The sequence below is a fragment of the Falco peregrinus genome, chromosome 6, assembly GCF_023634155.1.
Source record: "Falco peregrinus isolate bFalPer1 chromosome 6, bFalPer1.pri, whole genome shotgun sequence".
Taxonomy (NCBI): domain Eukaryota; kingdom Metazoa; phylum Chordata; class Aves; order Falconiformes; family Falconidae; genus Falco; species Falco peregrinus.
Window position 1 is genome coordinate 39119925 of NC_073726.1, and position 22748 is coordinate 39142672.

Here is a 22748-nt window from a genome sequence, read left to right on the forward strand (position 1 = left end):
TTAAATTGCTGCACCATGCTAAACTGGCTTGTCACATCAGGAGCTATAATGCCAAATTTCAGGCACCTGGTAATCTGTCCTTGGTCTTTATTTTTAAAATAAGTTTTTCTGCGTTTAATTCTATTTCTTCTACTTCCCCGCCAACCTTTGTTCTCTGCACTGGGTGGCATTAATAGTCATACCAAGGAACTTCTATACCAAAGATGCATTTTGAGAAAAATGCATTTCAGATAGGGAAAAAAAAAAACATTGAAGGAGAAGTTGGTGGGCAGTTTTGTTGGTGGGTTGTTTTTTGTTTTGGTTTTTTTTTTTTTGGTTGGTTGGGTTTTTGCTCCTTCTACTGCCCTAAACTGGCACCTAAGGTGGGAATCATCTGACCACATGCTGACAACCTGCTGTGTAAGTGTCTAGGCTCAGTTTTATTGTCCACCAAGGGGAACAGACATTTCATGCTAATACAAACAACTAAAATAGGTCAGATGAATCATGCCCCCGAATGGCCTCTTTCTCTTTGCTGATAAAGTCTGGGTGATTACTTCTGACTTAGCAGTCCACCCTGTAGACATCTGACTAGATCTCACCTGTTGGGACCATACTTGTAGCAGCAGTCACATGTAGGTGACTGTAGATGCATGCAGACTCCTAAGATGATTAAAAGTACTTGGCTGCTTGATGAGAGCCACTGCAAGTGCCATGGTGAAGGTGCTCTGGGACTGAATTCTCAAAGCTGAAGGCAAACCTGAGTGGATTTTTCCAAGGAAAGACAGATCAGTATTTGATGTCTGCAGTTACATAGCACTAAACTGTAGTGCACCATGGCTTTTTCATTGCTGGCTTCCTGGACTTGTAACATACAACTTCATAACTTTTTTTTTTTTTTTTTTTTTCAGAAACGTTACTTTAGGCAGGACCTCTCCTCTCTATCATATGCTATTTTTGCTTCCATATTGTCTCTTCAGTCTTGCTGTGGCAATAGGTTGATTCGGGTTTCAAAAAAATAACAACTCCACTGCACATGTGTCCTTGTGGAATAGCACACTGGCACATGAAAGTGGAGGTTGCCGACATTGGGAGAGCCAAGAGGGGGGATACTTCTGAAAGTTCACCTTTTATCCTTGCCTGAGAAGCTGGCTGTCTTGCTAAATTTCTGAATTGTTCAACTGTTGAATTCTGCAGGCTTTTCTTTTCAGTCTGCATAAGCTCTGTTAAATGTTTATTTACAGTCTTTTCAAGGGGTTAATAAATTCAAACTTCCAGTTTCAGTCACTGCCTTAGTGCATATTTCGCATTTGTGCAACTGTAATTATAATTTCTGAAAACAAGTTGTTCCTTGATATAGCAGGGTGCAGGGACACACTAATAATTTATTATTTCCTGATATGTATTTTGACACAATTTTAATTTCCCAGTGGTCTGAGAGGAATGGGGAGGGTCATGTACAAGTTCACAGCAGTCAATTGGTTCTGGTGTTGACTTTGTTCTTGTTGAGACCTCTCTGGGATTGCGGGTGCCTTTGATCATGCCCTGCAGGATTCATCCCGTCAGTGCTGCTTAGGTCTGTTTTGGGCTGGGCTACTCCCATCTCCTGCGGGCCTCTTTGGACACAATTGATTCTCCTCAGTTATAGCTGCTCTTAAAATATTTCATGTTGGCCCTGCTTACCATGTTTGTGCTAAGTATTTGTCAGTCTGTAGGTTTTCCAATGTGCCTGGATATGTTTGCAAGTGAAGACTGGGATTGAAGTTTCCTAGGAGCCAGTGGTGGTTTTGCAATTGACTTCAGAAGGGGTAAGATTCATAATGGAGGGAGATTTGCAGCACAAGTAAAAGAAACAAAAGTGCTAGGGAAGCATGATCTGGTAGTAGCTGTGCGGCTGCTCCCTCTCCCATTCCAACCAGAGCTGGATTCTAGCTTGGAGCCATTCTGTGTTTCAGGCTTCACAGGGTGGCAGTGAGCAGCTCCTGGTCAGTGCCAGATCCCATGCATGCACCAGGTAAGGCAAGTCTCTGTTGCTTTGCTGCCTCTGCATTCCAGTATGGACGTGGTCCTGGACAACCATCTGTAGGTGACCCTGCTTGAGTGGGGGAGTTGGACCAGATGACCTCCAGAGGTCCCTTCTAAGCTCAACCATTCTGTGATTGTCTGGTATTGCATCTTGAAGAACTGCTCCTTAACCTTGCCGTGCTGCCCCTGTTGTTGGGTTGGGGGCACATGCCTTCAGCAGCAGGAGCCTGTGGGGACAGTTTGCCCTGAGGTTCAGGCGCAGTGCCTACTCAGTGCTCAGGTTCGTGCCACCTGAGGTGCAGCAGGACTGGTTGCAGCACACCCCTAAGATATGTTGTGACATACCATGTAATAGGTAGTGTCCAGTCCCCTTAGCTTGAGTAGCTTCCCTCTGGATAAAGGTAGCAGATGGGACTGGAAAGGACACCCTTGTCTCCCCGCCCTGTGCACACGCACGAACACACACTAATTTGCTCACTGCTGTGTGCCTGTTCTTGGGTAGAAATTCTGCATTTGGCTGTGATTCTTCTTCTTACCAGTACTGATTTTACCAGGGTCCCTACGTTTACTTTGTCTCCAAGTTATCACTGCACTTGACATTTTTGCATCTGTGATGCCTGAACAACTGAGCAAAGATATTAAGCACTTTAACCTATATTACATGAAAAACAGATGTTTTCTATGACACAACATTTAACAGAACTTTGAATAGCTTGCCTGAGAAATACCATAGTTTTTTGTACAGGGGTGTATATGTATATAAAAATCTATGTAGAACTACTACAATATTTTCTTAATCCTGTTTTGCATTAAATAGTGTGACTTTTTTATATCTTAAATTTGAGAAAGCTAATTTTGGAGTTGGCTGTTACTCCCAAGCAGAATGAATGAACACTACTAAAATGTTTTGATGGATCTGGATCTATAAAGATTAAAGTAGCTGCCATTTTTCAGCAACTTTCTTTTTTCAGGCTTAGAATTACTGACATTTCATTGGCTTGCATTTAGTTTATATTTTAACAGCTTCAAAGATGGGGTCTAGGAAAGTAACTTTAATTACAGAAATAAAAGACTGGGGTCTGAGGCATGTTTCTATGGGAAAGAGTCTTTGTGGTGTTTTTTGCATGTGGCCCTTTCCTGCAGATCTGCCATTTAATGTTCTCCCAGAGGAAAAGTGATAGATATAACACTCCAGCAGCAGGGTGCAGTTTTTCTTTAAGCTGTTCTTAAAAATTACCAACATATGAGTGGCTTTGAATTAATTTTCTACTTGTGGATTCCTGGTAATAAAGCTGTATGTAATTTCTTTTTTCCTTGCCTTGCATATGTGTGCTTTCATACGTATACAGTTTGCTATAATGACTTTTTAAGAATAAATTAGCAGATTTACTTCCTTCAGGTTATAGGGGCTTCACAATACCTGCTGCAGTAGAGTGATATTGTGAAAAAGGCATTAGTGCTTAGCTGTGGAAACGTGTACAGTCTCTGTCACACTTGCGAAGATTAGCTTGGGGCTGATTTAAGTTGACAGCTGTATAAAAGGGATTAGTACCATCACTACAGAACTCTTGCAGTTAACTTTCACATGTGCTAAATGTGAGAGATAATTTTTTTAAAGCTTGAACCGGTTTTGCATAAGCCATTTATCTTGATTTCTCTTAACCCTGAGAGAGCTGAGACTGCAGCCTACAGCATCATAGCCTAATAGTGTGGGATTTACTGAAGTGCTTTAAACATGTAACTTGCTTCATTGTAAGCATAAGGATAGCTTTTATTTGCATGTAGTTAGCATTGTTCTTAAGAAAGGATTTATTTTGGTTGTGATTTCAAAAGTAGAACTTTGGGAAGGAAATTGAGGGAGGGAAGTTGCATTTTCTTTGTGCATCCTTGCCATGCGCAAACATGCTTGAGTCTACAATAAAACTAAAATACTTCAAATTGAGCCTTTGGTTGGTTGTATAATAGTAGTAGTTGGTATAGTGGTAATAATAGTCTTGAGCTTGTAAGCAAAGTGAAAATTTCTGATGCCCAGATGCCTCTTGCTGTCGAGATTGGGTCAGGCTGCTGCCTTTCATCATTTTAACTAGTGTGATTAGTGTATTTCTGTCACATACCTATGTGGGGACAACTGGACCTCATGCCACCATTCTTTCTTCTATTGACTTGGTTCATTACTGTGTCCTCTTTATGTGGGCTGCTCATGGTCAAGACTATCTTCAGCCTCACATGCACAAGGAGTTGTACAGCTCATGGGAACACGTGTGGAAGTAACTGTTTTCCCCCTTCGTTAGAGGGAAAAGAATGGCAGAACTTGGATTCCTGTCAAATGTGAGCTCAAGGATAGATCCAAGGATGTTTCTCATCTAAAAACTGCTCAAACCCAGTCAAAAGCCAAGTGTTGCTCGTTAATGAGCTTTCAGGAGCCTTGAAGGCTAAGGCAGCGAAGTCCCGTGCGTGATAAAATGGCTGGGAACAAAATAAAGAAAAGAACCACTGCCATGATGTGCATAATGTATGTGTTTGGGTTTTCTTAAGATTGAACCAACTGCCTCAGTTTCAAGAGTCGTTAGTCCTAATGTGTAAAGTGATGTATAAAAATCTTAACTTTGTATATGCAATGAGTATATATGCAAATATACTAATCTGAAGGCTGACCTCACCAGACTGAGTATGTCCTATTCATATAAAACGCATCATGTGAAGAACTTTCAAGGCAACTTCCTCCTTGTATACCATGGAAGTAAGTTCAGTCCAATTTTCCCCAGATTAGCAGGATTTGAAAATTTACCTATTAAGGAGAAGAAAAAGGTATAAGACAGTGTGTTAGCGGAAATTAGACTAGAAGGACACTGGTCAACACAAAAGTTGTTTGTCCTCATTATCTTCTGGGTCTCTTAGTTTGTTCTGCAAGCTTTGAACAGATGGCCAGATAAAGTTGCTTTACATAGGATGATGAGTGATCTGACCTGGTGCTTTCTGCAACTTCACTGTCCTTTGTAGGAAGGAAATGGTGGTTCTCTCATAGTGTCAAGTTCATCTTTGCTTTTGCTACCTCTTCCCACCCCATGCGGATAGCTAATATGGAAGGAGTTAGGAAGGAGAATTTGGCAATAGGTTTTGCCAGCTGTGGCTGAGATTGCTCAGCCCTGAAGTGACATCATGCTTAACCGTATTTGTGTCCCACCAGTCTGGATCAGCATCTGCTCAGGGCTCATTGTCCATTGCTTTTCTCATATAATACCTGCATCCTAATTATCAAAAAGAGCTGCTTATCCCTGTGTAGTGATCACAAACTTGCTCCGTTACTGTGACTCGCAGCCATCTTGTTCCTTGTAGTCGCTTAGTATTTCATCTTTTTTAGAAAGTGTGGCTGGATGATGTGCCACGTGATAGCATTTTGGGAAGTCTGTACAAATAACATCAGAATGGATTTCCTTGCCAAGATGTCATTGACTTCAGTCCAAAGACAAGCTATGTCAACCAGTTTACGTTCACTTACACTGAACTTGTGACAGGAATTTTAAAAAACTTTTTTTGCATTATTTTTGATTTTTTAAAATTTATTTTAAATTTCCCGCATAAATGGTATTCCACTTTTGGGCCTTGCCTATTTTAATCCCATATTTAGTCCTTGTCAGCTTGGCAGGTGTAGTAGCTTCTGACTAGGTCCTAAAGTGAGCTTGGGCCCAGTATACCCGTGTGATTGCTGGCAGGAGAAACTGTATTTATATACTGGATCATTGTAAGACTTATCTTTGTTGCTAAACATTCACTTCTTCCTTGGTTAGTAAAATGAAAGTTTTATTCAGCCCTCATGGATTTAGAGAACTGATTCAGGGATGGTTTCAGTTTCTGCCTGCAGTGGACAATACTAGCGGATGTTTTGGTTTTGATATGAGTGATACGACAGTTACAGTAAGGAATGAATGAAACTGTTTAGGCTGCTTGAAAAGCTGCCTTTCATCTGCAGGAGGAGGTGAACAGCTAGGAGGAAATCTCTTTCAAGTCGATTCCCAGTGCAGAAATAAATATTGTGTGGGTGAAGGAGGGGAAACAGCCACCTACCTGGAAAACTGACTGTAAATCAGATGTCACAGAAAAAATGCAGTGGTATCCACTCCCGTGCTAATCCATTAAGGGGGGGGGCAGGGAGAAGGATGAGGATGGAAGAAAAGCCAGCAATATGTGTATGAAAAGGTTTTCTATGGTATTTTTAACTGTCATTCTAAGACTGTTGAAATAATAGAGCAAAACTGTAGGAACATATTGCTTGTTTCTTATAGGTATGGTATTCATTCATCTGGGTTACTTCTGTGTTATTGGTGGGGTTGGATGCAAACCGGTGTCATACTTCGTGTTGTGGGGTAGCATATGTGTACCACAGCTGGAATGAGGATTGAGGCTGGCTGCGGCTCCTGTGAGTGGCTGGAGCCTGCCGGGCTGAGCTGGGTAGAGAAGGGCTCTGTGCTGCCTGACAAACTTGTGTTCGGTGTCAGCAACTGCAGGTGCCCACTGCTACTCTGAATCCCCAGCCTTAAATCGAGAATTGCAATATCAACTTACTTGCTGTGGATATATCTGGGGTTTTTTCTAACTCTTTTTTTCCTGCCCCTTAAGAAGGAGATGAAAAGCTTTTGTGTTTGCTTGGGGTTAACAAATTGAAGTTTTTGTGGATCAAATGAGACCAGTTTCCCCAAGTAAAGACATCTTGCAGGACATCCTGCAAGCAGTGCTCTTTCACCTCAGCTCATAGACTCTGCTTTAAGTTTCTGTTCTAGGCTATATTTTCCTCCAAGTATGTAAGGCAGCTGCGTTGGAGGTATTTTTGTTGGGGTTTTTGTGGGAGAGTGTGTGTGTGTGTGACATTTTGCTGAAATCCTCTTTTCACTTTGTGAACGGCAGGCAGGTCATTAATGTATTTATTTCAGAAACTTGTATATGCCAAAATTAGCAGAAACTCACTTTCACACAGAGTGGATAAATGAAGCACCTAAACAACAGCCCTTGGTTATCATTGCTTAATTCTTGTGATTATTGACTACAGCCAGTATTTCCAAGAAAAAAGGATTGTTTACTTCCCCGATAAGTGGTATTACTCTCTGATATTGTTAGCAATCTGAAAAATTATAATAAAGAAACAAGGAGTGTGTTTGAAGTTGTATAGTTGAGTAAACGCTTAAGATTATATGTCTGCCAATTAGCTAAATAGAGTTAGAAATTTCCTTGGGGAAGAATAATAAAGACATAGTTAGGAGAAAAAATCTGTTTTGGTGATTGAAACTTTTTTAAAGCTTATTTTTTGAAAGGCACGGATCATTTTGAAGCAGGTAACTTGTTTGCAGGGCTTTTCTTAATACATATTTGTAGCATAGGACTCTTCAGCTTTTGTTTGAGCACAGCTGGAGTCTTACCTTTGCATTTACAGAGAAAAGCATTTGATAGCATCTTTTTGTAAGAGATCTCACTAAGGAAGCAGCAACTTGGGACCATCAACTGGTCTTTTGGTTATGGCTTTGCTTTCTGTTGCTTTATCAGAAGTGTTTGGGTCCTTGCAAGCTGGTTTTGTGCTCTTTCACTCAGCCTCTTCCACTTTCAGCTGACCTCTCCTGCTGGGAAGGCTTTCTGCCTGGCATGGGTGTTTCCTCACCCACAAACACAAGTTGGTGCATCTCCCCTTTTCTCTGCAGCACTTTCTTTTTAGAAACATTTGTAGGTATTTTGATGTTCCAGCATTAGACCCTGTGGGCTGCACAGACAATACACACAGCCTCAGCCTTAACCTTGCATGGTACAAGCGCAAGCCAGTCAGACCTTTGCTCTGGAAGTGCTTGTGTAGGATGTCTTGACCCTCGCAACGGGTCTTACAGAGGAGGTGAAACTGGGAATGCTCTCTACTGCTGTGGAGAGGCACTTTGCCTTGCTGGAGGAGGAGCAGATAGGATTTGGGGTGTCCTGTGATTGCAGGTGATTGTCACTTAGCCCACAGCTGAACTAAACTGAGTGGGAAGGTAAGCATCCCTGCTTACAGGTTTTATTTCTTAGCTCAGGCAGGTCTAGAGTGTATGTGCAGCCTGTTCCCATGCTTTTGCTGCTGCAGTGTAGCTCCCTAAGCTCGTAGCTCTCCTAGTCCTTAGATTTTAAAAAGCATTTTTGGTGCACACTGCTGTTGTCATGCATCATTCAGAATTTCTGCTGAGCTCTTTACCTTTACCCATTATTTTTATCTAGGTATGTTACATAGAGTATGTGTACTGATACTGATGTGAATAATAGAGGGCTGCATAGAAGTGCTGCGGAAGACTTGAAGTGGGTTTTTTTGGTTTTGTGGGTTTCTTTGGTTTTGGTTTGTGTTGTGTTTGTGTTTTTTTCTCAGGGTAACTATTATCAAAACTTGTTTTGGATTTCTTCAACTGACCTGTTTGGGTTCTTTTAAGATAAACTTAGGATTTTGTAATCAGTGACCTTGGCATGAGAGTTTCTGAGCTCTGCTAGTTGAATGAAGAATAGAAGCACAGTGTGACCTACATTTCCGTTCAGTCGGATGGGATTTGGGGTCTCGTGTGATACCAACAGAATGCTAATTGTGAGCCAAACAAACTAGCAGGCTCTTATGTGGAGGGTTTCCTTTTAGCTAAGGACATATTTGAGATTCATCTTGTGAAGTACTGAAGTGTCCATTAAGGTTGATGCAAGTACCTCTTCAGGTGTGACCGAACCCCACTGCTTCACTGTGCAGGCTTCAGGAAGCTCTTGTTTGCAAAGTAGGATATATTTTTACTAGTATACCATGAACTAAACCTTAAGATTATTTATTTATTACTGAGCAGGTGACCCAATAAGCTAATTCTATAAAAGGAGGAGCTTCATCCAAATTAGATAGGTTATTTGGATTGAACTTTGTAAAAGATTGAATAGGAGATAAATAGGTAATGGGGGAGAGGAGGGAGGGATGGAATGGAGTTGATCATGAAGAGATCTAATCAAACAGTTCCTTGAGGAATTATGGGGAAAGAAGACCAAAGCAAGAATTCCCTTGAAAACATGTCTCTGACTAAAAGCTAGAGAATGATACAGGCATAATTTTTTTTTTTAATTAATCTTTTTCTGCATTTTATTATTATTGCATCCTTGATAAAATGGAAGTGAGGACAACTGTATGATTGGAGGGATTTTTTTGGTGGGGTAGGGGTTTTTTAATGATGCGTGGGAAGGTAGTTCTTTATCTCATTTTCTTCATTTCACTAGAGGATAACTTACATTTCAAGGCCGATGCAAAAAGATATGAAGGGGAACTGAAAATATTAGGAAGCTGAGGCACATTTCCTCTGTGGAAGGAGAGGGATGGTAGATTTTCCATAAAAATTTTCAGAGGTCTAATTAAGAGTTACCTCTTGGAGATATGAGTATCTTGTTAGTTCTGCTTTGTTATTTGTATAAGCAGCTTAGATGTGGTTTTTGTCCTGAAAAGTTACAGCCTGGGAGAGCAAGGGGGAAAGACAACAGGAAAATCGGCATTGGAAAGCTGGCTGAATTGCCTCGAGGAGGGATTTAAGAAGCTGCAGAAAGAAAAGGGATTTCAAAAGGCAGCAAAGACAGAGAAATGTTAGAAACTGGTAACACCTTCTACTCGGTTTCAGTGCTATACATCAGGCACCAACACATAGCTCAAGCCCTGAAATGAAAAATCACAGGGTTTCACTGCAGCCCTTTACCAAAGCCTATGAGATGCAGTGTGAGAGTGGAAGAGTGCCTATGTCAGGAGCGGGGCAGCTTTTGGCATCTAGACCATGCATTACCTGGTAGCACCCATAAGCACTGTTGCAACATTATGATTAGTTCAAATTTTCACAAGGATTTCCAGAATAAACTTAACCCTCTGCTGGAGAGATGAAAACTGGAATTTTGGGAGACAAAGTGAAATTCTGGGAGGAAACATTGTTCACAGCCCCAGTCCCCCCACCTCAATACACTGACACCCCAGCTGCTGTGTCACCTCATTATTCAGTCTTGTCGGGTTCCTTTTGCCCATATCCTCTTCTAGCAAGATGCTTGGTACACAGGTTCAACTCCAGGCATTTCACAGTAGCTGACTGCCAAGCCAGTCTGTTAGGTCACTTTGTTCTCGTAGCCTTTATAATGTATTCAGTGCCTTGACAAATTTTCTTGGCAAGAGCTTTATAAAATGATACCATATTGTGCATAACTTAACACACTGTTAAATGTCAGAACATCTCCTACCATATAAGTCCTGAAGTCCATCACTAAGCTCAGAAACCAGAGCAGCTCTGATACTTCAGTGATTTTCATAAGGAATAATAAATGGTAAGAAGGCAGCGATTTTTGTAAGGAGTCACTTTTGTGACACTCTTCCACATTTTTTTTAATGGGTTTGCAAACAGCAGCATCAGTGGGGAGTCTTATCAGCTAAACCAACTATTGATTAGCTCCTAATATGACAAAACTACACTTTCTGTACTGCTGCAGTATTTTAATCATTCTGGTAGCTTTAAAAACTGAAGGGGTATTGGCCAGGTGATTTAAATGCGTTAGTGTTTGTACTCCCCCCCCCATTTCCCTGTTTCTGAATATGTGTCCATTTTTCCTAGCGTCAAGAAAATGCTGTGTTTTCAGACTGGAACCTTACTGCATCTCAGTATTTGATCTCCAGTTGCTCAAAGGTTAGGCACTACAGGGGGTGAGTGGTTAAACTGCTCACAGGTGCCTTGCAACTAGATGCTTGTTCATCTCTGCTCTCTGTGTGTTTTACAAAGTAATTTTATCCACAGTTGGTGTTTATTTACAAGAAATACTTGTAAACAATTGGTGGTATTGTGCATACAGATGTCAGACTGCAGTGTGAGACATTTGGCACTGTAAGGAAACTTTTTTGTTTCTGTAAGAAGTTAATTGCAGTGGATGCACGTTTTCCTAAAAGACTGTTTTTTTCTAATCAGAGGCAAGAATACTCATTTGCATGTCACAGTATCATGTTGCTCCTCGAAAATCAAAAGAATATATTACCTTTAAGTAAGGCTGACACAGAACTGGTGTTTCAGCAAGAGCAGGCAAGCTGGGGCAGTGTCCCCTGCAGGCCTGCCTTTGGGTTTTGTTTGCTTTTTGTTTCAACAACCTTTAGCAAGTGTTTTCCTGTTATGTAAAATTTTATGCTTTTGAAAACATGAGAGATCAAGAAGTCAGGTATGTCTTGAACTTGCCATAAGGATTATGATGTGTCTTCAAGCTGTTTTACTTTTGGGGGAGGCAGCAGTTGTTTTTAAAAGCATAGTGTGCCTGATGTGAAACTTTGTGTTTGTCCAATAGTGGAAACACTGTCTCTGACTAGCGGTCAACTTGTTAGGTGACTCAGACCTCATAGTAAAGAGGAGTGGTTGGATAGTGTTTGTGGAGGAAGATGTGCTTGCATCAGTGGCAATGTCTTTGCTGGGTTGGAACAAGACGTCCCAGCTTGCACAGGTTTTCCCCGTGTGAGCCCAGGACTGTCAAAGTCTTACTGAACGTGATATCAGCTGATGCAAAATTAGTCGATTTGACAAGGTTCTCATTTAGAAAATGGAAAACATGTTTGAACTTGGCTGTTCTGAGATGGACGATAGCAACCACAGTATCTTGGATAATGCAGACTTCTGATTAGGTTTTAAAATGGTGGTGGTGGAATAGCTGTGATTTCAGCTTCTTCATTAATGGAAGGAAGATGAGCAGTTGTGCAAGTTTCAGGATACCCTTGGCTGTCTGAAGCTTGTATGGAGCTCATACTGCTGGTTTGTGCATGCCTGCAGCTCTTGTTGCGAATCTTCTGCTCGCTATGCCACAGGTGGGACAGAGGTGTGAAGGTTGGAGGGTTTTTGGTTGTTGGTGAGGTTTTTTTGGAGGGGGTTGTATGGAGTATGCAGTGTATGTTTCTGTGCAGTACTAGAGGGATGTATTCAGTATGCATCTCTGTGTTGCTGTGGTATAAGCAAGCGTGACTTTGCATGTTGGAATATAAGGCAAAGCCTTTCCTTTGTATTTCTGTCACAGCATTTATGATGTGCTTTTTAAACAGACTAGTAGCAGTTGCATATTTTTCTGTGCCTTTAGCAGTAGCAGCTTTCTAGATTTATAGCAGGTATTTTCTTTGTGAAAGACTTGGAACTTGATAGAATGAACACCCTTAGCCAACAGATTCATTATTCACCATAACGGCCGGCAGGTAGAAGAGCAACTGAGGGTCTCATGTTTCAGCCAGGAGGCATAAGTGTTATCAGCCTTGACCATCAAGTAATCCCTTTAAAGAAAGGTATGGTATGCCTAAAGGTAAAATGTGCTCATGATGGCATTGGTTCTTATTCACAGAGTTCTGTGAAAAATGCTTGTTATTCCATGTGTAGGTGTATGGGAAACAAGTATGCCTGTGCTTTTTTATGTATGTGCATGCATATGTACATTTGTAAAAGTCAGGTATTTTAATTCAATTGGTGTTTTCAATACTCCTGGACTATGGTTCCATACATCTTGAGTTACATATGAGATACAGATGGAGGCTTCTGTGCTTCACTAACTTGGACATGTCCCTCTTTTTCTCTTTTTTCTTTTTTTTTTTTTTTTTCCTTAGGGTAATAAATGCAGGAAAGAGCACACACAATGAAGATCAAGCCAGCTGTGAAGTCCTCTTTGTCAAGAAGAAAGCTGGAGGCACTAATTCTACACCAAACAAGAACTCAACAAAACGGAGGTCATCACTGCCCAATGGAGAAGGTTTCCAGCTGAAAGACAATTCAGTAAGCAGACTTCTATATCTTGTCCGTGGAGAAGCACAAAATAAGCATAAAAGAATGTGGCAATATGATACTAAAGGAAGTTAACTGAATGTTTTATACATTTTCAGTTACCTCTTACTAATTATCTCTGCTTAAATACAGAACACTTCACTATATTTTTCTTAGTTCTACATGATACTTGATTTCTTGCATTGAAAACTGCTTCTTGGATCTAAGATGTTTTAGTTTAAAGATGAGGAGGGGAATACTCCTTGGATTTTCCTATGTTTCATTTCCGAAAATGCAATCCTGACAAATTTATTGCTGCAGAATACTATGAGTTTAATGGCTGTGATTGACTTGTCCAGTGACAATCACTGCAAGCATAGCAGTACCACCGTTTATACAGTCATACAATTTTATTAAGAGTTAGACAGTCATTTGGGTTCTTTTTACTGAAGCAGTATTGCATGTAGTAAGGTTGGTTTAAGCAAGTAGGGTGAGGTCATCCAGCAACTGAATTCAGTGATTTTTGTGGACTCTGGCTCCTCTCTTTGTGTGGCGAGTGACATACGTCATGCACTTGTCTACTGGCAGTCATCTGTTGTTCTTCATTTGTCTTGTTTTCTGACTGGCTAATTACTTCATCTGCTCTTTAAGCATGAGCTCAGGCTCCAGCAGTGACTGATAGTGTGTGTTCGATTCAGACATTTAGCCATGTAATGCCGAATGCCTTATCTGAATGTTAAGAGGCAGACAACATGGATATGCAGTCTTTCAGCTGCTGGGAGAATACAAGTTTTCCCTAGGTGATAATTAGTCTTTCAGTGGACTTCACCCTTCTTTGGGTTTGGTTTTCTTTGTTGTTTTTATTTTAAACCAGATTGTGATTAGCAATCTGCTTCAGTCTCTCTCCCAAACCCCCATGGCTTAGTACACCTGGTGGCTGCTGCAGCAGCCTGAGCAACAAGTGTTCCTCTTGCACTGTGTCCCTCCCCACCTCTTGCTCCTCCTGTTCGTTTTCACACTTCATGATTGCTGCAACATCTTCAGACTGACAGATTTTCCAGGTTTGCAAACAGCCCTTTCTTTCCTCTTTAAAATCTTTCCTTAGTTCACCTGTCCCAGTTACTGTGTGCTGATGTTCTTTGTTTTATTGGGACAGTCATGATTGATGTGGTTTTTTTTTCAAGTACATATTTGCACACTCCTGGGTAAAGAATTGTCCCTGTACTTTCTGGGACTATGAGTTGTGCTTATGTCATGCAAGGCAAAACAATTTAATAGTCTACTTTTTAAAATAAGTCTTTCCTAGAAAGTGTGTGCAACTGTCTGCTATTGGCTCATGCAGATGCTTGGTTGCATGAGTGTATTTAATTTTTGTATGCATTAATTATGTTTAATGAAGCAAGCATTTGGCCACAATACTTGTTTGTGTATATACAACACATCAAGATAAGCAATAGTGTGCTTGGTCCAAGTGGTTGTTTTTTTTGACACAAAGGACATCGCTGTGTCATGCACACAGAACACTGCAAAGACCGCTGTGCAGACACCAGCCTGGGTAGACACAGCTGGGTACTGTGCAGAGGTACTGGCTTCGGTCTGACACCACATTTAAGTTCCAGGCCTACAGTGTGAAATACTGGTCAGGGGCCTCTGCATGTGGAATGTGGGTGAATGTAGCTGTACTGAATTTGCCTCTATTTTCAAATTTTGGGGATGTGCATGGGATAGAAGCAGCTTTGTAGCATTATCCTGTTAACTTGCAGCTTTGAGTAGTATCAAATGCTTCTCGAGCAAAAGGCATGCTATGTTGTACATACAATACTGCATGGTTAATAATCTCCTTCATGTTTGTTTCCAATGTCTTTTTCCAAACATTACATAGCTACGATATTTAGATTACAATAAAAATAAAGGGATATAAAACTGTTTTATTACTGGAAAGGTGTCTTCAGTAGCCTTGATGGTATCTATCATTGTGGTCATCATGCTGTTATGACATTGTAATGGTAAGATCTAGAAACTGGCTGCATATTTTTGATAGCTGTTCTTTTTGTGCATTTAAAAATTAATGCTATTCAGCCTTGTTAAATATCCAGTTACACTGTGTTACATGAAGTATTTAACAGAATTTTCTAATTTCTCTTCCTCTCTTTACTAGTGTATTTCCTACTTTGATTCTGTGTCTTTGATCTTGATTTTTGAATAAACAGCCACTCCCTTTCAGGCTTCTTGGGGGAAATATTTTTATTTCAAAACTTCTGTTCTTTCTTTTATTTCTGACATGTTTTGACCAGAAATGAGCATAATGTCTGAAGTGAGGAGCCAGCTGATCTGTATAATATATAGTATGCTGGTTTCATCCTACTTGTTAGTGTTCTTTATATGTTCTTTTCTCATCTACAGTTTTATTTCTGTTTTTTTACATGAAATTTGAGTGAGTGTGATAGCACTCGTTATTTAGCTGTGTAAAACCTATTCTACCATGTTATTAGACCACAGCTTGTGAATTTAAATTTATAATATATTTTCCCAAAACAGGCAGCATATTTTTGGAGAAGGTTTTCTACTAGAGGGCAGTCTTACACTAGCAATTAGTAGGATTTTTTCCTTGGTATGATTTTTGCTGGTTGAATATGTCTTAAAAAAAAAGGTGTACACATTTCTATAATGTGTCCTGGTTTTATGTTTTCATATTTTTATACTGCAAAGTATAAAATTGTGGTTTGCCCTCATATGGCATTGTTAGGAAATATTTTTTTAAGGAGTGTATGAACTTGGTGTTAAATGTAACTTACTCTCTGTATCAAATAAGATGTAGAAATACAGGCTTGAGACACTCCAGTGAATGGTATAATATTGTCCTGGCAAGTATTTAGTTAGAAGGCCAGAGGCTGAATACTGCAGATGCCTCATAGGGAAATGCCACTGTAACACATGATCTGAAATTGTCTCAGAGTGGTGAAGCACCTTGCAGAAATACTGAAGGAAGAAGGGATGAGGGAAGAAGTTTATTGAGTACTTGTCCGATGAAAAGAAAAATGTCTTCTTTTCTTGTTTAGTTTTTTTAAAGGTGGAGCACAAGGGAAATAGGAACTGGAACTTAAACTGTCTTTTGATTTAACAGAGTCTATTTCATTGTCCTCAGATATTTTTTTTTCATACAGCCATTGAGAAGGCCATGTACCATCTTTGGTTTACCCTGCTTTCTGGGAAATTTGTGAAACTTAAATGTCAGCTGCACCTGAGGTCATGTGATTGTTGTTGTTTAATGCTAACACCACTGATGCAGCCCTGTGCTTTGGCAAGGTAGCGTAAGGGAGTCGTTGATCCATGGGTTGTCCACACGGACATGGCTGTCATGGCCTGGACTCTGCAGCTGGACTCTGCAGAGCTTCCAGGGGTGGGAAGGAAGTGATGGTGGGCCAGAAATGAAGAGATGGAGAAGTGAACATTTGTTTAGTCTCAACACACAAAAATCCAAGGAAACCTGTTAAACAGCATAAATAAGTTGGGTTTTTTTTCTTGAAAGAATGGTTGATAAACTGAGCAGAACAGTGAGAGGAAAGACTCTGCAGATTCAACCCTAAAATAATTCTACCCCCCCCACCCCACTCCACTGCTGCTTGATTAATCATATTTGTCCTCTGTCCCCATTCAGGAGCATTCACTTAAAATTGTGCAGCTTTTTCACTGGTACGATTTTTAAATGCCTTTAACTATGGCGTACCTTAATGAGAAATACTGAAGACCATCAATGAATGAAATGGGAATCCTATCCCAGGATATTGTCATAGTGACAGGCAGGTTGCAGGACTTAATGTGATGCATCATTAATTGTCATTGTAATGTGAGGATACATGATTAATAATTCTGCAGTTTTCTTTGCCATAAAGACAGGATGGAGTATTTGTTTTGTGTGACATGAGGCTGGTTGCCTGCCACAGGTAGTTGAACATATTGGTAACGTTAGGAGAATTTTCTCTGAGTATGGGGTAGCAGTTGCCCACTCATTTCAGATTTTATGAGAACTAAAGGTGCGCTCTAATGCATTTTGTGAGTGTCGTTCATATTTGGAACAATAGAAGTTGTGATGAGTTGTGGTTTTTAGAATAGCTCTTTAGTGGCAACATGATTTATTTGCTTTTTTGAATTGGCTTCATTGAAAAAAAAAATCTGAAGCTTTGCAATGTAGAACTACTATCTAGCTTACCTGAAAAAATTGTCCCAAATTGATTGCTAAGGCAGCCTTTTTTCTTTTTTGCTATAACTTGGCACCAATTATGTGTGTGTGTGTATATATATATATGCATTATCTTTCATGATTTCTCTTCCATTGCTTGACCCAAAACTTTGCATATCTTAGTTACGTTTTACAGTTACAAAACTCAGGAGACAACTGAACCTTCCTGAAAGCTAGGTCAGCAGTTGTGGAGCCTAAAGCTTATTAAATTTCCTAGTACATTCTGGAAATGGATTGTAAGGTCACTGCAGTGAAGGATCTGTTTGCTCTTCGTGTACTTGGTAGCCATTCAGAATGTTGTTAAGTCTGAATCTTTTGAAAGAAAATCTAAATCACTCTGACTGATCATACTCCTACTTGAGGGCTCTGTCCAGTTAAAAGAACAAATGGAGATTGGTGTTTGAAAGACTGCTTTTGACAGAATACCACCAGAGCTCATACAAATAGATGTCTTGTTCTTTGAGAGTCTGCAGAATGTCGATACTTTCAGGAGGAAGTTCAAGCTCCCAAATGTGAAAGAGAGAGAACAGCTATGCATATGCACACCAAAATAGGTCATCTCAGCTGTGGGAGGAAAAGCAAGGACCTTTTTGTGCTCTTTGTCTCATCTGTCTGCCCTGACTGCTGGCCCTTGTTCATTCTCTGAGTTGCTACTTTATTTGCACCATATAGTTAATTCTCATCAAATTGGTATGGTTTTGGAGAATTCGTTTCTTTCAAATGGACTCGCTCTTTTTATTCTCAGGGTGGGGGAAGGGTATTTGTTTGTTCCTTTTTTAGACAACTAATGGGTTATTTGTGGTTATACTCTCTTTGGTAGTTCAAAAGTAAATGAAGCTTCTTACGAATACATAAGGGTTTTTGGAGACTAATATTTAGGTGTCAGTAATGCCTGCAGAACCTGACTGAAGTTAAGGCCCTAGAGCATCTCACACAGAACATGTATACAAGAACAGTATTGTGGTAGTCATCTCCCTTGACTGTATATGCTTATAATACAGACCTCTCGGTTATCTAGGGTACTTCTGCAATTGATAGGGAGAAATAAATCCACTTTGGAATGAGATGAGCATAGTCTGAAAGTGCAGGAGTGTTTTTCTCTCTGCTGAGAATAAGGGCAATTTAGAGAACTGTCTTGGAGGTGTGTGCTGTAGATGTCTGAACTTAGCTGAACTAATAGCAACACCCTCTTGTTTACAAATTACTAGTCCAAAAAGGACAAGATCAGTGAACTCCAGCAGAAACACTATAGCTGACATGGCCATGCCATGTTTATGTCAGTGACAGTCTCATAATATGGCTCAGACCCATGTGAGCTTCCCTGTCCTAATTTGTGCTGCCCATTAGCTTAGAGGAAATAAGCGGTAACATTTCAATTTCACTTTTTGTCACGGGCCATTGTTTTGCTCTGTTGTAAAGCTTCCCAGTCTCTGATGGCCCCTTATTTGGCTACCAAGTTCACATGAGGTTTGTTCGGTACAGGACGTATCCAGTGTTTTGCTCATAATAATGAGAGTGAATTGTGTTAATAACTGTCGTCTTTTAGCTTTTGAAAAGCTCTAATACAGACTTTGCTAGGTGTTTGCTTTAGAAAACTGAAGAAAATCAGTGTGTGTGGGAGGTTAAACTTGTTCTTAATTGTAAGTTTCTGTTGTAGTTTGGGTGCAGGGGGAGGGTGACAACAAAATATCTTCCTGCTCTAGGTGGAAGGTAAAACACTTCCATTTCAATCAGAAGCGTAATGCCTTTATGCTTTTCCCCCAAAAGGCAGCACATCTTCTAAGGAGTAGTACCTTTCAAATGACAGGAGGACATTAAGCTGTGGAAGCATTATCCATGTTGCATCATGAGGTGGATTTTGGCCAGGGAGCCAAACCCTAACAGAAGAATGGGAGCAGAGGTAGTTTGATCTACAGCTCTCAGGAGGCCCAGTGTTGCCATTTTGAATAAATGGTTTCAGTTTTCAGCTGAAATACATTTACTTTGGGGCACTTGTTTCTGTTGGCAAAATACTTTAGATTTTGCATGAATAGCAATCTGTTTTTACAAACAGGTGGTTTAGTAATCTGTTATCTGTTAAAAATGGCTTAAGAAGAATTTTACAGCCAACTGTTGTGTGAACTTGGATGGATTCTGAGCCCAAAGGAAGCTAGCGCAACTGCCAGTCATGCCTTCAGGGGTGAAGTTGCACAACAGTTTTTTGTGAATTTACCAGACTGGGCAAGTGGGTGGGTCTGGCTAAGGAGCCACATTTGGAAATGTGTACATTTACTGGGTTTTCCACCATTATAAGATGTATCCTGTATGATCCTTACTGTGGTAAGTAATCCAGTACTGTAGGAAAATACTCCCCTTTTCTCAACATTTCAGCAATGAAATGAAGGGTACACAGTAGACAGCTGAATTCCTTTTCTTGGAGGAACTCTACTCTGTAGATGACTATTGTTAATGCACTGGTTAAGAGTGTGTTTGAACTTTATAACAGCAGCAGTGCTATAAACTAAAAAATAAAAAAGGACTTACGTAATTTTTATAATGACAGCTTTTAAATGTGCATTCGAACAAGGTAAGTTGTAAGTAGCAATGCTCATTCAGCAGTGAACAGCATGAACTTGTAGTGATGGTCTATATACATGTTGCTAAAAGACATTTTGCATAAGGTTTTGGATTTTGTAACTCAGGGCAACGATGAATGATGTCTTTTGGATCTGCAAATGACAATTCATGGTGTTCTTATGCCAACCTGTCTGCCATGTCCTGCATCCAGTGGTTGGCACCTTTGTGGAGCACCTGGAACAGCAGAAAGTAAAATTGAGCTGCAGTTCACAGCCCTGTCCATAAGTTTGAAATAAGCAGTCATTTGGGCACGAGGTGCTGCTGGGATGCAGGTGGTGCCTAGACTATATGCTGATCTGTTGCGTAACGGAACAGTGTTTGGGTGAATGAAACAAACCATATCTGTTATCCTAAATTAGACCACAGTTAGTGTGACATGCAGATGTAATTTTAAGTTCTTTGCCTGCAGTGAGATCTAGGTTATGCTTTCTTAGTATGAGGTGTTTTGCAACAGTATTGCCTGATTCCAGTTCCTTGCAAAATGGTTTATTTCTAAATCTGTGTAAGTCCACCCACATCTGACTCATAAGGCCATCCCACAAACAGTTGTTTCAATATAGCTAGGAGAAGGTGCAAGATTAAGAAGAAATGGAGGGGAGAGACTGGAAAGACTCTTTCCACATACTGCTGCCAAATATGCTACCGTGTAAAGACAGATATGCTTTAAATGGTTCCCTGAGGATTTCTAAGTTAATTTCTCCCCAGAAACCTGAGGTTATCTAGGGTATGGCTCCTTGTTTTTTTCGGGCAGATAGGAGCTCGTGCTGCCCAGAACTTGGTCTGCCTCCAGCCCTGGGTTAATGTGTCCTATCGGAGTGATAGGGCACCTCGCCACAAAAACATGGTTTCTGCTCAAATCAGAACAATAGTGGAGCAGACTTACACCTGTCAGAGGAGACTGTGTGGAGCAGAGAGGGAGAAATATTTGAAAATCACGTCAATGATCAATAACTGCTGAACAAATATATAACATCACCACACATACTTTAATTTTAATGACGAGGTCTACAAGATTTACTTTTCCAGATACTCTGTGTGTATGAGAGAAAATGTGCTGACCGGCATGCTAGGAGTTGAGCTAAAATATAAGATCTAAAATCAACTATTATGCCAAGAGCTATATCAAAACACTTGCATAGCTCTTCTGGTCAGAGGGTATGTAACTCCAGTATTGCAGAGGAAACTTTTCAGAGGACTGGGAAGAACTAGGCAGTGAATGTGTAGGTTAGCACATGTGGAGTGCAGCTGATTCCACCTGTGTCAACCATCCTTGAGGACCACTGTGCAGGTTCCTGGGCTGGCACAGGCAGGGAAAGCCTGAGCTGTCCCATCTGTCCACACAGACTGACCTTTTTTACCAGTCATGGAAGTGGGGATCATGTCTTGTTACTAGATGTCAAACTGAGGTCCTTTGTCTCATGCCTGGTGAAAAACAAGATCTGTCACAGAAGTCTCAGGTGCTCTCTTGTTTAGAATTTTGGTCTCCATGGTGGTAGATCCATCATTTATCAATGATTTGATTTTTGAGTGCTTTTATTCCAATTACTTAGAAATTAACTCGGTCTCATAGTGGTAGGCTGTGCTTGGTCAGTGCATCCTGCAACGGCTGGTAAAGTAAGAAAGATTGCAAGTTCAGCCTTTTTTAAAGTATTTTTTTGACGGGATTAAGGAAAAGGGGAAAAAATGGTGGGGATGTGTGGGGAAAAATAAGCATCGCTTCTTCCTGTCAGAGTTGTACTAAAACAGTAATTATTTCTCCATTTCAGAAAGAAGGTTACCTCTGGGAAGGTTACCTGTGTTTCACCTGCTGCACCTGTGCCACCAGTCACCTCACCTGTGGCTGTGTAACAGTGACCATTTCTCTTCTTTTCCTTTCTTCCCCTGCTGCTTCTCCAGGACACAGATGGGATCAACCTGTACTACTGGTCCCTGTTTGATGGACATGCTGGGTCGGGGGCAGCTGTGGTCGCTTCCAAACTGCTGCAGCACCATATCTTGGAGCAGCTGCAGGAGATTGTGGACATCCTGAAGAACACCGCTGTTCTCCCACCCACCTGCCTGGGAGAGGAGCCTGACAACCCGGCCACCAACAGCAGGACGCTGACACGGGCGGCCTCCCTGCGTGGTGGTGTGGGGGCCCCAGGCTCACCCAGCACCCCTCCAACGCGCTTCTTCACCGAGAAGAAGATCCCACATGAGTGCCTGGTTATTGGGGCCATAGAAAGTGCATTCAAGGAAATGGTACGTATATTTCAGAGCTCTGATGTTCTTGTTGCTTATGTTAATGAGTCGCATAGCCTGAGGAAGATGAACATTTAGGTATTTTTTCACTACCTTTTTTTTTTTTTTCTTTCCCTACTTAAGTGTGGACAAAATTATTTAAGAGCCTCAACAGCATACCTGGTACATCCCTGTGAGGTAAGAACTGGATCTTAAGGCCCAGGCAGCACCAAGGCCACATGAATTACTTGACTTTTAGCAGCTTGGTGCTCCTTTTCTCCCCCTCCCCACTCCTTTTTTTTTTTTTTTTTTTTTTTTTTTTTTTTTTTAAGATAAAAATCAGTATTGCCTCACAGTAGCATTGTCTGTTACTATAAGGCTGTGTATATGGGCATGCACTTTACAGAGCCTTGTTGCCCTACCGGAGCAGCAGCAAAGGCTCTCAGCATTCCTTGCACCACAGACCCTTGTTCGTGTTGCCCACAACTACACAAACAGGTCACATCAGGGACATGGATGAGGGGCAGCTTCCTTGATCCAATGACCTGTAGTTCACATTAGTGTTGGGGTGGTTCATAAAGCACAGTAGTGACTTGCTCTGGTTTAACCCCAGCCAGCAACGAAGTATCACACAGCTGCTTGCTCACTTCCCCACTCCGACCTCCAGTGGGTTGAGGAGGAGAATCAGAAAAAGGTAAAACCTGTGGGTTGAGATAGGAACAGCTTATATAATTGAAATAAAAATAATAACAATAATAACTGTAATGAAGGGGGGGGGGGGGAAGAGAGGAATAAAATAAGATGAGGAGGGGAAAGTGATGCACAATGTAATTGCTCACCACTCACTGACTGATGCCCAGCCAGTCCCTGAGTAGCTGGCTCCCAGCCAGCTCCCCCCAGTT

At 40.9% G+C, this 22748-nt stretch overlaps 1 protein-coding gene across 3 annotated transcripts in view; it reads left to right on the forward strand.

The window, feature by feature from the left end:
* Positions 1 to 22748, forward strand: part of PPM1H (protein phosphatase, Mg2+/Mn2+ dependent 1H) — a 152077-nt gene that overhangs the window by 60489 nt on the left and 68840 nt on the right. For all 3 annotated transcript variants that reach the window (XM_055807874.1, XM_055807873.1, XM_055807872.1), the window contains exons 2-3: positions 12617 to 12782; positions 21523 to 21867. In XM_055807874.1, coding sequence (XP_055663849.1) covers positions 12617 to 12782; positions 21523 to 21867 — 511 coding nt within the window. The remainder of the gene's footprint in view (positions 1 to 12616; positions 12783 to 21522; positions 21868 to 22748) is intronic.